The 17,651-nt window shown below is 55.3% G+C and overlaps 1 protein-coding gene across 1 annotated transcript in view; it reads right to left on the reverse strand.

Annotated features, from left to right (window-relative positions):
- MYO18B (myosin XVIIIB) overlaps window positions 1–17,651 on the reverse strand; it is a gene marked incomplete at its 5' end in the record, with an annotated part of 230,771 nt that overhangs the window by 203,076 nt on the left and 10,044 nt on the right. The window contains 6 exons of the mRNA XM_036277288.1: window positions 378–576; window positions 4,910–5,086; window positions 6,400–6,512; window positions 7,284–7,350; window positions 7,881–9,077; window positions 13,762–13,920. Coding sequence (XP_036133181.1) covers window positions 378–576; window positions 4,910–5,086; window positions 6,400–6,512; window positions 7,284–7,350; window positions 7,881–9,077; window positions 13,762–13,920 — 1,912 coding nt within the window. The remainder of the gene's footprint in view (window positions 1–377; window positions 577–4,909; window positions 5,087–6,399; window positions 6,513–7,283; window positions 7,351–7,880; window positions 9,078–13,761; window positions 13,921–17,651) is intronic.

Raw genomic sequence — 17,651 nt, forward strand, 5'->3', positions numbered from 1 at the left:
GCCACGCCCTCTGCACCGCTGAGCAGGCTGTGCCCTGCACGGGCCACCACCTCAAGGGGCCTCTGTGTCTGCCTCCCACTGTCCCAGGTCTGTCTATTTATTAGGATGATTTTCTAGAGCATGGCGGCCGCGTGTTCAGTTCTAACGGTGTCAGTGTAGGGTGACCGCTCCATACACGGCTGGGAATGTCCCGAGGCAGGGGCGCCTGTGCCCAGAGCGCTCAGAGGTGCCCAGTGGACGGGCGGCCTGCCCAAGCACAGGGGCACGCTGAGTGAATGCTAGGTGAACAGACAGGAGGAGGGGCAGCCCAGCGCTCCCTCCAACTCTCCCTCTCCCTGCCCACAACCCTGCCGCGTGTCACCTGGAGAACACTGTACCTGAGACACTGCCATCCACACTGCCTGCCATCCCCACCAGGTGCTCCAGGACCTGCTCACAGCAGGTGGTCTTCCCAGCGCCACTTCGACCCAGGGCCACGATGCTCTGGTCTCTCCGCTGGCTCAGCAGTGCCCAGTATGCCCGCTGGGCCAGGGAGCCAATGTGGGCAGGCCGGCCATCCCGGCGGCCCTTGGCTACCTGCAGAAAGATCCCAGACGTCAGCCTTCCCACCCCAGCTGGTGCCCAGGGAGCCCACCCCAGCCTCAAACCCAGACCCCTGTGTCCTTGCCACCCCTCCTTCTCCAGCCTTGTCAGAGAGGTCTCACATTTTACTGGGCAGAGCCCAGCCTGGGCATCTAGTCCTGTGCCTGGCTTACTGTGCAGCTATGACCCTACTCTGACCCTGGGTCTCCTCTTCAGCTAGTGGGAGGCTTGCACTAGAGCTTCGTTAGCTCATGAGGCTCATCTCACACACTCCTCAAATTATTAGACAGTACCTGCCTGGAATGAAGCAGTTGAATGAAGCGGACAATCGATTAGTGATGCCTGCTATGGAAACAGAATTGGCCACGGGGCACGCGTGCTATGTATTTGCTATAACACATTTAGGTAATGCCTGAAGTCCCTTTCACTTCGTTTATTCATTTATGCATCCATTCATTCTTTATTTAATAATAATTTTTTTAAAAATTGCTGAGCATGTGTTCTGTGGCAGGCTCTGTCCCCAGCACTGAGCCACACACTACATGAAGGATAAAAGAATTCTCAGCCGTGAGGAGCTGCCATCATACACCTGTACAATGGCTTAATGTGCGTTAATTTTAATTTTTATTTTTAATGCTTACTACCAAGTTCTTGTGAAGATGCAGGGCAACTGGAATCCTCACACAATGCTGGCGGGATACTAAATGGTACAGTCACTCCGGAAATGGGCAGTTTCTGACACAGCGAGATACACACACATCACAGAACCAGGCACCCCCACGCCGAGGTGTTCACCCAAGAGGAAGTAACATTTATATTCACAAAGGAAGCTCAGTCATTGAGTATACTGAAAACATATTCAAAATCCCCAAAAACTAGGAACAACCCAAATGTCTTCAACTTAGGGAACGAGGGTAACCAACCATCCTGGTTTTGCATAGACAGTCTCATGTCCCAGAAAACGCCTGTGTCCCCAGGACACCAGCAAGACTGGTCCCCCTATGAATGAACAAATGAGCCAGAGCAATAAAATATAATAAAATGAAGAAACAAACAGCTGGCGACGCAGCAATAAAGGTGAATCACAAATGCATTGTGCTAAGTGGAAAAAACCGATTCGAAAGGTCACATCCTGTACAGTTCCATTTACGTGACTTCTCAGAAAAGGCACCGCTTCTATATAAGGACTGTCAAGGGCAGGACATGGGAAAGGGGACAGCTACCAAGTGTCCGGAGAACTTTTGGGGGTGATGGGCCTGTCTGGTCATTGATGGTGGAGGCGGTTACACACCTATCCATACACGTCCAAAACTAAACAGAACTGAATGCCAACAAGGATGGTTTAAACTGTGTAAATTACACCTTAATACACCTGATTTTTTAAAATAATGATGAAAAATAAAAGCCCTGCCGGTGGGGCCTGCTTTCTGCCGGGAAAAGACGGATGATAAAGAGAATAATTACATTGTGTCAAACAGGAATCACTTTGAAGCCATGAGCCTAGAAGAGGTCACCAAGGAAGTGGGTGTTGAAAGAGGGAAAGGTGTGGGGACAGGCCCTGCACCTGGAGAGGTCAGGGACCAGCGAAGGAGGCTGAGAAGGGGGGCCAGGGGACAGGAGCCGAGGAAGAGGGGGAGGGTCGGCTGCCCAGGGCCGCTGAAGGTCAAGTCAGAGGAGACAGGAGAATGGACCACTGGCCCTGGCAGCATGACGCTCACGGTGACCTTGACAGAAGTCGGCCTTGCGTGGCCTTCAGGGGAAAGAGCAGAGGCCGTGGAGAAGGGAGGTCACTGGACGAGCGCCAAAGGGAACAGCGGAACGGGCCCGGCTGGAGGAGGACATTGGGAGCCAGGGATGCCAAGCGGGCACCCAGTGGTCCCGGCAAGGACTCAGCTGTATCCCCAGTGCCTTGGTCCGACCGGGACACAGATCCGACGTGGTGGTCCTCCCCCGGCCTGGCCCTCCGCCTGGGCCTGAAGGTGCGTCCAGTACACTGTCGGTCTTTCTGCCCCCGAACCTCTGGGAATAGCAGTGCATCCCTGTCCTGGGCCCAGCAGGACCTCACAGTGGGCAAAGGTGGGACAAGCCCCACACTGACTGGGCACAGCCTCAGGTCATGAGACAGGCAAAGGGTCCGGGGCTCTGAGTCCTGAAGCCACCTCCTCCGAAACAGTGACGTTCAAGGGACAGGCCATCTCCTCCATTGGCTCCCTCCCGCCCACTGTCCAGAGGACAGAAGGGAGAAGTCTGCCGGTCCAGGCCCCTGTGTACACACACACCCTTGCTTTGGTGCACGTGTGCCCTTCCATGCTTGCACACGGTCGTGCTCACGGACACGTGTGCCCCACAGTTGCCGAGGCCCCACACGCAGGGGCAGGCCCATCTACACCTGACACGGCCACACCCACACTCACACCCACGCAGACCTGCACACACACTCTGGCACATACCCAGCTCCGACTCTGGATGGGCCCAGAACTGCCCTACACCTTCCCCGGGCCATCTGCAAGGCGGCCCCAGTCCCAGCCTCACTGCAGGTCTGTGCTGCCCCCTGGTGGCCATTTGAGGAACCAGACGTGACTCAGACAAAGAACGGAAGGTAGCTGTGGGTTTGGGTGTGGGCAGCGGATGACTGGAGGGCAGGGTGGGGCACCGGGCTAAGGGCTTAGGGATCAGGGGACGCAGGGGCACAGGGGAGCTCAAGAAAACGTCCTCCCTACGGGGCATGACCCAGCGCCGGCCCTTTGCGGCCCTTTGCGGCCCTTTGGCCCAGGTTCCGAAATGGACGCCTCAACCCAGGACAGCCTGAGAATCGGCCTGCCTTAGGGGTCTGTGCGCAATATCCCCCCAGGGGCCCCTAAGGAGCCGAGCAGCCACCAGCCTCTCAGAAGGCCCAGCGGCCTTGGGCTGCAGTAACAGAAGCACAGTCCCCACTGCAAGGGAGCGGAGAGGGCACAGGCCGAGCTGTCATCCCCAGGCCCCTGGCCGTGGACAGCCAGGCTGGGGAGGGGCCTGAGAAGCAACTGAGGGGTGGAGTGGCAGGCCTTGAGAAATCTCGAGGAGGGGGTTCAGGCTCACCACCCCCTCTTTAATGGACTTAGCATTGTTTGGGGGCAGAGCTAGGGATGTCCCTCGGGACTCTGGAGGGCTTGTCATCCTCAACTGACAGAGGAGAGAACTGAGGCCGGAGACGAGGTGATCTTTCCGGGGCACCCGCAGCGCGTCGGCAGGTGTCAGGCCTGGGCCACCCAGACCAGCGTGTCTTCAGAACAGACCTCGGACCTCTAATGGCCACACTCACACTCCCTGCCTACTCCTCTGCCCCCTCGTCTCCCCTCACCTGGCAGCCAACGGCACCCTCTCGCAACAGACCGACCACGTCCCTGCTCTGCTAAAAACCTCCACCAGGCTCGCAGGAAAAGCGAGGTCACTGTGACCCTGTATAACCTCACGCTGCTCCCCACTGCTCCCAACCTCCTCGCGCTCCTTCTCCACACTCCTCTGCTCCACCCACTCTCTCTTTATTGTCTTTGGCCTGTCTTCCCCATAGAACGAAGCTCCGGGAGGCAGGCGTATGGCCCGTCTCCGGCCCCGCTCTTCCCTCCGGGCCTGGCGGATGGGCGACCGAAACCCTCGCTCAGTGAAGAGCCCAGAGTGAAGGAAAGGCAGCGGACTCGAATTACGCCGTCGTGGCCGGGCCTCTCCACACGGTGGCGCTGAGAGACTCCCTTTGCCTTGACAGCCTTGACCAAACCGGCCATGTCTACACTCCCTGGGGGAAATAAATAAAAGCAGAACTGAGGCTTCTGCTTCCCGGTTTACGTGGGTGTTCGGGGCTCCCCAGACCAGCCTGGGGTTCAGAGCACGGAGGAGCTGGCGGCCTGGGTTCTGTCGCAGCTCCTGCACTTGCGGAACGTGAGACGTTAGCGGCTGGCCTAGCCCGTTCCCATCTGTAAAATGGGGCAGTGACGGTGTCGGTCATGGTTTTCAGCAGGTGTGAGAGTTGAGATACTATCTAAAGGGGCTTGAAGCAGAGCCGGGTACAGAGTTGATACTCATTCAACATTTTATCTTGTTATTATTATTGTCTTTAACACTCCTGTTGTTGTTTCTATAAATTCCTCATCTTTTCCTTCTAAGGAGGGGGGTCATGTGGTCCTCGATGACCCACAATGCCCGCGATGCCCCCACATCTCATGTCTGGCAAGGTGCCACTCACAGATAGGCTTGCAGAGGGGGTTGGCTGCTCTGTTCTCCTCCGAGATGCAGAAAGACCCCCTCCTCCTGCACTTGTCCCCTGTCCCCCTTGCCCTGGTTCCGTCCTCACCTTGCCTGCAGGGGGTGCCGGCGGTCCCCGGGGCTGCAGGACGATCAGGTCCGGCCCAGCGGAGGTGTATGGCAGCTGAGCCCGGTAGCGGTGCAGAAGCGTGTTCAGGACACTCGACTCGTTGACACTGACCAGGGAAGCCAGGTCCTCAGCTTGGTCCAGCTCAGCGGGGTTGGCCTAGGAACCATCACAGAGTGTCCTGTGGCTTCTTACCCACCCCCCACCACCACCACACCCCTACACACACAGCCCTGCCCACCCTGTCCCTGGAGAGCCGTGTGCCAGAGACCAGAACAGAACACAGGGACTCTGGAGACAGAGTCACAAAACCCTACAATGAAACAGGGGCACCCCTCCTCCTTTGCCCTTGGTGCAGCCTGAGAGCCATCCCCCACAAACTCCCCGTTCACCCTGGTCCCTCCTTCCTGCGCTCACTGTACCGGGAGGGGAGATGCTCAGAAGAGAGACCCGGCAAGAGTCAGAGCATCCTCTGCATCTCAAACACGGCAAAAAGCGGGTGGTGTGCCCAAGTCAGGTAGCCCACTGGTATCTCCTGTCCGGAGCCTTTCGGGGAGCACTGCATGTGCTCTGTGACACTCAGGGACAGAGCCCAGTGGCCACACCACCCCACTTCTCTGAGCCCTTGGCAATATGCCCAGGCCCTTCTGGAAGCAAAGGATGATTGCAGCTTCTCCTGGGGGCAGCCGTTCCGAAAGGCTTCCTGCCATTCTTCCCAGCTTCGAGGAGTTTCCTGGGCCTGAGGCTCTGGGGTTTGAGCCAACCCTGAGCTCTCTTATGGGTCAGTGTTTCTCCTGAGAACACTGGCCCTCTGCTAGCTCCCAGCGCCACTGGGAATGGAGGCCTGGGCCGGGCGGAGGAGAGCAGAGAGAAATGAAGATGACCAAGGCCCACACAGGGCCCCTGGGGGAAACTCTTCCTGATTAGTAGGCTCGGAGGGTGGAAAAGATCAGGACAGGACCTTTTATTCTATCCTTTCTTTCTGATCTGCCCTCAAATAGATTGATGGTACACTGAAAAAACTATGCAAAACAGCTGAAAAAGTGAAACCCAAAGAATGATTAATGTCAAAATATATGCCATGATACCCTATGCTATGGCTAATGGCAAACGGCACATTTGGCTCTGAGTTCCCTGGCAGCCAGGGTGAAAAAGGAAACTGCTTTATAGCATGATTTCCAATGCCTAGGAAAAGAAAAGCAATCCCTTTCTTGGGTCGAGCAGAAGACCTCTTAGTCCTAAGACCTGACAAAGATGTTTCTTCATGTGTCTTCATAAAGGGGACACTAGGGGACAAAGTAATGACACCTAACAATATGCCTCCAGTAGAGCAATGAGTTCAGTGGTTGTTTTCCCTATAACTCCCTCCAGTGCATCAACCCAAAGCAGGAACTGCAGTCGGGTACAAGGACATTTCTAGCAGGATGAGGCGGGAGAGTGGGGAGCGGGCAGGGAGCAGGGCGGGGACTCACCCGGTGAACATGCTCCTCGTCCACCTCAGTGACGGTTTTGTCAGCATCGATGCAAAGTCGCACCCTTCCTGCCGGCAGGTCGGCTGTTCCCTCATCTGGTTTCAGCACCGTTGCTGGGGGACAGCCATGGGGAGAGCGGAGAGAAGAGGGAGGGAGGAGAGGCAGGCTCTGAGCCGGAGGCAGGCAGGGAGCTGGAGAGGGAGCCTGGGGCAGGTCAGGAAGGGACAGCCTCCTCTCCCCTTGGGGACTGTTCACACAGAGTTCTGAATTGGCCCTCAAGCCCTTTAAGGACACAGGCTGGGTTCGACTCACTTTGGACTCATCAGCTGGCACCGTGCCAGGCACAGAGTAGGCACCCAGATGGCTGGATGCACAATCTACCTCATACCTAGACCTGGGACGCCAAATAACGGCACACAGGCTGCCGTCCCCCTTGCAGTGCCCGTGACAGATGTCACTCATCACTCTTCCCGGCCACGTTCTGACTGGGACTCGGAATGGCGTCTCGGTGGAGTGTGGGCCCAGCTACCTGACATGAGTGGGCTCGTGAGATGAAAGCTATTTGCCCAAGTTCCCGAGAAACACTGTAGGAACCAACCAGGCTTGTGGCATCAATGAATTAGTTCGATAATTAATTACCAAGGCTCAAATGTCTTTGAAAACAGGACCCGGTAGACCAGCAGCCAAGAGTGAAATGTTGCTCAGACATTCCTGCCCCAAAGAGTCACAAATCTTCAGCCGAGTCCCAGGGGCCCCTTAACTCCTTCCCCTGCGCCCAGACCTCCAGCAGGGCCTGGCGAACGTGGCTAGAGCAGTAGGGGGCGCACGAGGAACCGACTGAGACCACTGCCCCCACCCCCAGATGTGCTAAAACCCCTAATTACCAAGAGTAAATCCATCCTTCTGAACCAGCCAGACTTTCTCTGCCTCGTACCATCTGTCCTCCGGAACCTGAGAGCAAATAAATTAAACCAAGAGGACACTGCCCTCTGCCCACGCCAACATCAGGGGTCAACTGAGTTCCTCACAGTGTGGTCTGGGACCACATAAATCAGACTCTACGGGGTGGGGGAGGGGTGCTTATTTAAATGCAGATGCATTGGCTCCACCCCTGGCCTTCTGAATGAAAGCTGGGGGGAGGGGGAGCTGGGACTCTGTATTTTCAGCAATTGGCTCTTTATGCAGCCCCAAGTCTGAGAACTACCATGCGGCATGGTCAAGTCAGCCAGGAGGGGACATCTCACATTCTTGGGACCCCCCTCTGGCTGTGGAGTATCTCACCCGGGACAGGGGCAGTGGGGGGCCCTGAGATCCTTCCTTGTCCAGGAGGAAGTGCTTGTCCCCTTCCTTCGAGCTGGCCCCTTGCCAATTCCCTGTCCATCTCCTGTCCCCGCCTCGTTCACCTCCAGGGGCAAGCCCTTCCCATCCCTCCTCGTCCGGAAGGTCCTACCTACCACCCCACACCGGGCTGCGCCCCTCACCTGGTCCAAGTCTCCACTCTGGCTGCCTTTGCTCCCCTCCTGCAGGGCTGGCCCCTCTCGGTTCTCCTGCATCTGAGGCCCCTCTGCGCGGCTCTCCAGAGCAGGTGCTTCGGGTCCTCCCAGCTCCGCGTCCAGGGCCTCGGCCCTGTCCTCCACGCTTCTGCAGGGCTCCTCCGCTTTCTGCCCTCTGCTGTCCGGCTGGCTCCCCTTCCCAGCTGCACGCACCTCCGTGGGGGCTGCACAGCCCTCCTCTGTCTCACTCCCAGCCTCACCTGCCCCCCCAGACTCACGGTGAGGCCCGTGCGTTTTCTCCATCACTCTGGGAGCCTCCCCCACCTTCCCCTGCACTTTGTCTACCTTCTCCGCCGTGATCTGCAATTTGTCTGTCTTCTCCGTCTTACTCGGAAGCGGACTTTCTTGGTCCTTCCTCTGGGGACCGTCCCACCTGCTCCTTCTGCCCAGGGAACCTCCCCACATTTTCCCCTGGATTTGAGCCCCAGCCAACTTCCCTTCACCCACTGCATCCTTAGAGAGATTCCCCTTTGCCACCTTCTTTGGGGGGTCCCCTCCCCCCTTTCCCACTGTCCCTGGTCGCCTCCCCTCACCTGGCCCCTCTATGCCCTGGGTCTCATCTCCTTTCAGCCCTTTGGTCTGGAGGGCCTCACCCCCTTTCTTTGCTGTGCCTTGATCTTTCTCGCCTTTTGTCAGTAGCACAGTTCCTGGGTCCCCAACACCCCTAGTCTGGGTCTTCTCAGCCTTCGGGGCTGCGTCCTCAGTGCTGGCCTGGGGACCTTGAGGTGTCGGTGGAGTGTCCCCCTTTTTCCCTCCTCCAGGATCTGTGACTGGGGATGGGGTCTTGCAGGTGGGGGCGTCATGGGACGGGGTCCTCTGCTCCGGCTTGGCTGACTCCGGGTCCAGCTTGGCCACCATCAGCAACACATCGCCCCTCCTCACACCCCTCTTGAAGGGCAGAGGTTTTTTGGCTGGAGCCCCACTGGGGCCCGATTCCTGGGGCTTCTTGCCACTGATGGTGGTCATCGGCACAGGCTCCGTGGTGCCGGTCCCCTGGCTCTCCTTGCCCGGAATGTTTGAGTTCTGGGGAGAGCCTGCCGGGCTGTCCTGGGAAACCGGTTGGCTTTCAGATTTGGTGCCAGTGTCGGACTTGCTGTGGGGTTGGCTAGTGGCAATTTCTGGATTCTAGGAGAGAGACCGCACCATCCTTAGCGGACTGCTTACCTAGCAGCTTTGTCATTCACTCATACACTCGCTCATTCATGCACTTATTTGTTCACCCAGCCATTTATTCATCCAAAGACCCTCAAGCACCTACGAGGTCTGATGGGCACTGTGCCAGGCCAAACCCCTGCACCCTGGACGTTGGCCCAGTGTCTCAAGGCCAAGTGACAGAGTGAAAAGAGAGTGGACTTTGAAATGCAACAGACTCAACTCCAAATTCAACTCCTGACTCTGCCATTCACTCGCTAGCTGTGTGGCCTTAGGTAAATTACTTCCCCTCTCTGGGCCTATTTCCCAACGAGGACCACATTGGCCTAGCTTGCAGATGGGCATGAGGATTCATGTCAATATACAGAAACTGAGCCCACCACATAGTAAGTCCTCAGTAACAGCAGCTGCCCCTGCTGCCGTTGTTATTGTTGTCATTGTTATTATTATTCTTATTTTTGCCTTGCTTCCTGCTGGGCCCGGAAGGGATCAGGCAAGGCCTGGGGCCTGGGGCCTGACGTCAGAGGACCTGTTGTTGTCTTGGTTCACACACGTTCCAGCTGGGTGACCATGAACATCATCACCCATCCCTCTGGGCTTGTCTTCCCTCAGGACAGGAGGAAACCATCTGCCCGTTCAGGTTTTTTGCAGGATGAGATGTGGAAAAGCCCTTTGGAAATCACAGAGAACCGAACACACTGAGCTGCTGCTACTCCGGCTGCCCTGGTCCCCGTACCCCACCACCCACATCCAGTGAGGGCCCGGCTCCTGGCCCTGAGGCCCTCCACCCTTACCTCACGTGGACATTGGGCTAGGTCACGGCCGTGGGGTCTCCACTGCTCCATGCCTCGTGGGGTCAGCCCTCCCCAGCCCTCCACCCTCAGCCAAGCTGGCGGTGACCTAAACTGCTCACAGGCCAGCGCTGCCTCCGTGGGCCGTTCCACCTCAGATCCGGCTTCGTCCATCTGGAACCGTGCTAATGCCAGCCTCCCACACAACGGAGCCTGGGAACCGAGGGTTCTCGCCCTCCTCCTGCAGCGGAACCAGGCCCGGGATCGTGCTGGTTCCACCCTGCAAAGCTTCACACTGGTGTCTCCCGCCCCATAGCCAGGGCTATTTCCAGAGCCTCTGAACTGGTGTGCCTTCAGTTTGCTGCCAGTCACCTCAAGCCCCGTCAAACGATGTTGGCAGCTGCCCACAAGTCTACCGGGAAATCATTCAACAGCACCATCTTCCATTTAAAGTCCTCAACCAGGAGCCCCCACCTCCATTCTGGTTCCTTTGTCCCTGTTTATCCCCATGGTTCGGCCACACCAGGCACCTCCTGCCACACCAGATGGGTCCCTGCTTCCAGGTTCACGAGGAGCCTGCTGCCTGGAATACCCTTTCCCCTCCTCGCTCACCCGTGTTCTTCTCGTCTTTCTATACCCAGCTCAAATGCCACCACCTCTGCAAATCTTCCCCTGGAGACCTCAATCAGAAATTGTCTCAGATGTCTATGAAGTCCCTGAGCGCGGTGCTGGCTCACCATCTAGCAAGGACCTCGCTGTGCATCCCATCAGCTTTGTGTCTCTCTCCTGTTTCAGGAGGAGGAGGTCTCTACCTTCACCTTCGTAAACATGCCAATAGTCGTGATAACAATCGCTGTCATAGATCCCTTGCAATGAGCCCTACCTTGCCATTGTGCAACATCCTACTTAACCCTCATAAGAACACAATGAAGGGGGTTCTGAACGTCTCCCCATTCTACAGATAAGGAAGCAACTATGGAGATGGTAGGCGGCCCAAGAGACAAAGCCAGAATGTTAAGCCAACAGGGCCTCTGGAGACTGGAGCCAGTGCCTGTAACTTCTGCATGTGAATGGCCTCACTTGTCTCTCTAGGGCTTCGTGGAATCTTCCGGGAGATTTAAAACATACTGATGCTTGGGCCCCACTCCCAGAGAACCTGATGTAGCTGGTCTGGGTTGTGGTCTCCCCGGGTGATTCCAACCTGCCCCCAGAAATAAGAACCCCCCACTCTAATGCCCAGGGCCGAGCGGCTGGGCCTGACCTTCTGGAGACAGGCAGGACGCTGCCTTGGAAAGGGGATTGGCTGCAGCTGGCAGATCTCGCCACTGTCTACACCAGCCTGAAAGTGAGTCAGTGCCTTATTTTTAACCAAACCACCATGGGGGAGACTAACGTGGAGAGGGGCCAAGGAAGATAACCAATCCTGTCCACCCTCCCCTCACCGCCCCGCCCCCAAAGGAAGAGAGTCCATGGGACGGGGGAGCAAAGCTCGGATTGGTTACCTTTCCAAAGCCCTCAGCCCTCAGCCCTCTGCAGCTTTCTTAGTACATAGGAGAAGCAGCACCTCTGGCATCACTGGGGCCAAAGGAAACTCACAGCACATCCATTTTACAGATGAGCAAACCGAGGCCAAGGGAAGGGAAGGGATTTGGTGAGGCCAGAGCTGGAACCCACTTCTCCTGACACGCAATAAGGGTCTCCCCTCCTTCACTGGCTGGGTGGCCCTTGGAAAACCAAGCCACCTCCCTGAGCTTCATTTTCCATCCCTGCAGAATGGTGATGGATTCTAATGAGGGCCAAGTAAAACAGCTGTGCTCAGAGGAGGAGCATGTCCGGAGTTATTTACTGATTGGACAAGAAAACTGCATTGGCAGGAACTGGCCACGGCCTGCAGCCTCGCGAAGGCATGTCCTGAGGCTGCCCGCTCCAGGCCTGGAGCATCTTGGCCCATGGTCCAGGCACCTGTTGTGGTCTGAGGCCTGTCCATCCTGCATCTCGGCTCTGAGTCTCCACCCAGGCCCAGCGGTGACGGTCTGGCCCCAGCCTCTGCTCAGCTCTGCTTCTTCACGTGTGCACAGTGACGCCAGCACTGCCTGCAGCTTCGTGGAACCCTTTACCCTCTCAGGCCTCTGTGACCCACACCAGCCCCCTCAATCCCCAAATGGACCCTTCCCCCAGGCAGCTCACCAGAGCAGAGAACACACAGACTCCCACCCTGACTCTATCTGGCCCCATGACCTTGAACAAGTCTCTTGACCTCTCTGAGCCTCAGTCTCCACCTCTGATAAGTGGGTATAATCCCATTACCCCAATACTGCACAGGGTTTTAACTAAACCCTTGAACAGCAAAGTGAACATTGTGTAGTCATAAATGGCACACGGTAACATTTCATCATGACCTAACAACAGCCTGCGGGGGTCGACTTTGTCTCCCACTCATGCCTGGGTCAGGCAGGGTGGGGACAGAGCCAGTTCTCCTGTCACCCTCCCCCACAAAGACTTGGCAGGAGTATTTCAGCAGTTGCTGCTGTTCAGCTGCCGGAGGACTTCTCTGATGCAGCCAAGTCATTGTCATTGGACAGGTGTAGGCACGTGGGGGCCAGCCGAGCAAACAACAGCTGAAGGGGGGTGGGAGCTAAGCCAGGGTGGCCCCTGGGCTCAAGCCAACACTAGGTCCTGAGGCTACCAGATTCCTCAGCCTAAACATGGCACCATTCACCCCAATTCGGGGGGAGGGGGCACTGGAGATACATGAGGAAATCACCCCCCCCCTTTTTTTTCCCTAACACAGATGGACTATTTCCAGAGATATACTATTTGAGCTGGGTTTTGAAGGATGCATAGGAGCACAATAGCTCAAGCTGAAAAAAAGAACATTCCTCTAGGCGTGCTGAGCTCTAAGCCTACCTCCCTGGTGTCTAGACCCATCATCCTGTCCAGGTTCCCTGGCTAAGGAGCTGGGGAAAAGGAGGGAGACAGCATTGACCACCCTCAGGAATACATTTTCAAGTCCTGAAGAATAGGTAGTACACCTTGGCCAACTATTGCTTCAGTCCAGCCGTGCTATTCAGAATGGTTATGAATTTTTAGTGGACATCAACCAATCAGAAGGGAAGCCAGCTGGAGCAGGGTACTGAAGTCCTCACCTGTGCCAAGCACTAGCCCTTTCATTATTGGACTGTGGCCACTCCGAGGGCCTGAGAGAAGAGGCCTGGGTAAGCGTAGCAGCTGGAGGGTTCTTGGGAGGCGTGGGGCCATGGTTGGTTACCCCCTGATATGGATGGGTTTCAATATTTTAACAATCAGCCTGGCTATCATCAGTGAATACCAGCTGAGTATCTTTCCTGCCTAAATTAAATTGCACTAACTATACATCCTTAGCTAACATCTAGGTTTCTCTTCCTGCAAAAGCGAGATAAAATGATGCCCACAATCATCATCGACTAATACCATTCATTCATTCATTCATTCATTCAACAGACATGTGCTGAGCACTCACTATGGTCCAAGTACTACGAGAGCTGCTCAAGATACAAAGTTGAATGAGAGAGACAGTTGTAGCTCTTAGGGAATTCCTAGTCAAGTAAGTCACACGGTCAAGTAATCACCACGCCAACCACAACGAGGACAGGCATTGAGGGTGCACTGGGAGTGAGAGGAAGGAAGGCAATGGGGGAGCTTTCCGGGGAGGCACTATTCACGCTGGGTTTTGAAGGATGCAAAGGAGTTCAACAGATCAAACTAAACACAGAGGGAAAAAGTGGGGACAGCAGGCGCACAGGTGAGATGGCAAGTGACTCAGAGGAGGCTCGCGGGACAGGACAGGCATCGGCAGGCACCGGGCCCCCTCCTGCAGAGCCACTCACCACTTGCTCTGGCGAGGCGAGCGCTGCCTGTTGCTTCCGTCTTGCTTCCTTGGACTCTTTCTCGGTCTCCCGGACCAGCTGCTTAATGAAGCCGCCTGGGATGACGGAGAAAATGGGAGGGGGCGAGGATGGTGGAGGGCTCTTGTCCTCCTCCCGAATCTGTTTTGCGGAAGAAAGGAAAGAGCTCAGTGAGTGAACCAACAGAGGCAAATTGCCCTTGAAAAAGTTTGCCAAGAGCCTGGGAGGGGGCTGAGGAAGATATACAGGAGCGAGCCCATGTATGAGCCTGGGAGGGGGCTGAGGAAGATGTACAGGAGCGAGCCCATGTATGAGCCTGGGAGGGGGCTGAGGAAGATGTACACGAGCGAGCCCACGTACGACAGGGTCTGGCAAAGCGGGTGAGTTTGGCGGGGCTCTGGGAGGCGGAGACCACGCATGGACATGGAATGCGTGAGCGGCAGAGGCTACTCCAGCCAATGTGATTTCTGCCTGGACAGAGTTTCCTCATGAGATGAATCTGGACCATCTGGGTCACTGGTTGCCTTCCTTGGTGTAGGACAGACCCATGTCTAAAAGGACCTGTCCAAAAGGAGCTTGGCCAGTTTCCAGAAGGGGCTGGCTCACAGGGAACCATCCAGTTTGTACTTGACATAACAGGTTAATCAATGAATTAATCACGTGACCACTTACTGTGTGCCAGGAACACAGTAAAGTAGGGAAGGGCCTGCAGCCATGATTTACACAAGGGTCCAACCCTATGACTACAGTCCCCTCCACTGACCCAGTGCTGTGGCTTCTTAAGGGTCCTTAAACAAGGCCCTGGCAGCCGGGGGCCCCCAACATTGGGCCCTAAAGCTGGCAGGCTGGACACCAGCATTTTACCCCAGAAACATGGCCCAGGCCAGAGCCGACTAGAGTTGGGGTGCAGCTAAGACCGCTTTCTTGGCCACAGCAACCTTGGGGGCTGAGGCATGGGGCTGGCTGCACCCCCGGGCTGTGTCTTTAGGCAGACAGCTCATGAGAAAAAATCCCCAGCGCTTTCTATGGAAGAGCCGCACAGTGGTTTAAAATAAGCTCCTCGTCGAGGTCCTGTGTGCGCTGACAAGGACCTGAGCTCTGCAGCCCAGCTGATAAAGAGACTCCCAAGAAGATAAGGCCAGGAGACTAAGCAGAGGCCACGGGGTAAGTGGGTGGACACAGACCTCTACCCAGTCAGAGGGAGGCAGGCACAGGAAGGCTGGGTGCACGGTTACACCGCACCCTCCCTCTCCGTGCTGCTGAAACCCACGTGAGTGAGTGATTCTCAAGCCGCACTCAGCTGGTGTAAGGTCTGCTTCCTTCATTGTCTCAATGCTACACGTGGGTGGGCCAGGAAGGGCAGCAGCCGCAGCCTGAAAGGGGCTTCTGATCACCCCACCCTTCAGCCTCCAATTCATCGGCCTAAGCATGAGGATGGGGTGAGGGGTGGAGGACATAACAGGCATCAGAGAGAGAGGCAGCCCTGCAGGGTATCTCTTGTGAAATGCAAAAGAGAAATGAGAAATAACCGGGAAGAAGGGTCTTTTCCAGCTTTCCATGGTGACAGAAGGCAGGGACCAGAGACACCCATCCCCATGGCATAAGCTTGGCATCTCAAAGCTCTGACTCTGCCCCACCACCCACACTCTTCCTCCCACACCAACCACTGTGCTCATTGAAACTGCCATGACAATGGAGATGGGACAGCTGGTCTACCCTCATTCCCCACCGCCAACTGAAGAACAGGAGAGAGGGGCCGTCATGGCTGCGGTCAAGGGCGTGGTCACTAAAGACCCGCTGGGGTGGACAGGCCAAGGCTAACCCAACTGGCTGGGAGAAGATGGAAGGTAGGATTGGATGTGCTTCAGGGAGGCACTGGATGTCAGACACTCTGCCCGGGGTGGGAGGGGCAGCCTGGGCCACCCAGGCTGTGACTTGTCCTGCAGCTGCAGCCGGAGCCCCGAGCGTTACTTTCCTTCTGCTCCCACATGGCGAGGCGTGATGAGATGGCCATGCTGACACAGTGCGGGGCCACTCGAGATGATGAGATGAGATGGGATGAGATGGGATGAGATGAGATGAGATGGCCCTCTCTGGCAGAAAGCACGGAATGAGGCCACAGACACACAGCACGTGAGGTGGATGGACACAAGACAGAGACAGGGAGACATGGTGGGGGAGAGAAGAGAAAGACAGGTTAGCTCACAGACACGGTCCCACTCCTGCCCCCACCAACGCCGAGAACCAAGAGCACACAGCCAGGCACAGCCCGGTCAGGTACACCTGAGCAGGGTGTGGTCAGGTGAGGCTGCTGGTTCCGAAGTGGACAGCGCCCTGAAGTCCTGTCCCTCGACCCCACGCCGAAATGCAGCGCTCACCCCACCCTGAAATGTAGGGCTCACCCCACCCTGAAATGTAGGGCTCACCCCGTGCCAAAATGTAGGGCTCACCTTGCCCCGAAATGTAGTGCCGAAATGTAGTGCACAATCAGAAAAGTACACAATCCTAAGCGTAAAGCTCAGCAACTCTCCCATAAAGAACACACCTCTACCACCAGCCTCCTGATCAAATTACAACTATTTAAAATAAAAAACATTTGATGTTACACTATACTCAATTAAATTCAAAATAATCATTTTAATTGAGAGAGAAAAACTTTAAATAAATTTTAAAACAGAAATCGTTTTCATCTAAACTGTTAAAAAAGTAAATTTTAAGCTAATAAAATGTAATTGATAATATTTTATTTAGAAGACGTTCAAGAACCGGCAAATCTAATCGACCCGGGAGATGGAGCTCAGAAGGTGTTAGCTGTGGGCTGGGAGGGGCACCCAGGGGATTCCTGGGGGGACAGAAATGTCTTACATCTCAGTCTGGGTGATGGCTACACAAGTATATCACGTGTAAATATTCATCTGCCTGCACAAGGAAGATCGAATATTTAACTGTATGGAAATCATATCTCAGTTCAAGAAGCGAACAGACCATTACCCGCGCCCTTGGCCCTCCCCATCCCCTCTTCTAGTTGGTACTTTCCAAGGGCAACCACACCCTGACTTCTAATATCATAAAGGAGCGCTTTTTCCTTTTGTGATGGAGCCTTGGGCTCCACCATCTGACGGAGCAAACCGGGGGAGGGCAGGAAACCAAGGCAATTCATCGACCCCGCACGTGGGGGGGCAACTTAGGTTACTTAGCATCTTGTTGAGAGCGTTAATAAATATTCATGACTTTTAGCCTAAAAAGCCCTCTTCTGAAAACAAGTTTGAGGAAGTAATCCTAAACCAGAAAATTTCATCACTGTCTTGACTGTAGCACAAAAAAGAAAAAGAAAAAAAAAGACACAAGCCAAGTGTTCCACAAATAGAGAATGTCAAATAAACCAAAGCCCGTAAAACTTGAAGGACTATTATGAATTCATTAAAAAGGGTATTTAGTAAACATTTTAAAACAGCTCTGTTGCCCTGGCGGGTTTGGCTCAGCGGTTAGAGGGGCGGCCTGCAGTCCAGAGAGACCCGGGTTCGGTTCCCGCTAAGGGAACATACCTCGGTTGCTGTTTGTCCCCGGCCCTGGTTGGGTCGTGTGGGTGGCAGCCACTGGATGTGTCCCTTTCACATTGATGTTTCTTTCTCTCTCTCCCTCCCACTCTATCTGAACAAAAAAAAGGAAAAACGTCCTCGGGTGAGGATAGAAAAAAATAAAACAGCTCTGTTGAGGTATAATTTCTATGCCAGCCATACAATGCGCCCATTGTAAGTACGTATACAATTTGATGATTTTTGATAAATTTACATATTTTTGTAACCATCCCCACAATCCCATCAACCCCCAGTCCCTTGCGGTTCCACCCTCAGCCCCAGGCACCCCCTCAG

Source organism: Molossus molossus, unplaced genomic scaffold (assembly GCF_014108415.1).
Source record: "Molossus molossus isolate mMolMol1 unplaced genomic scaffold, mMolMol1.p scaffold_m16_p_22, whole genome shotgun sequence".
NCBI lineage: Eukaryota > Metazoa > Chordata > Mammalia > Chiroptera > Molossidae > Molossus > Molossus molossus.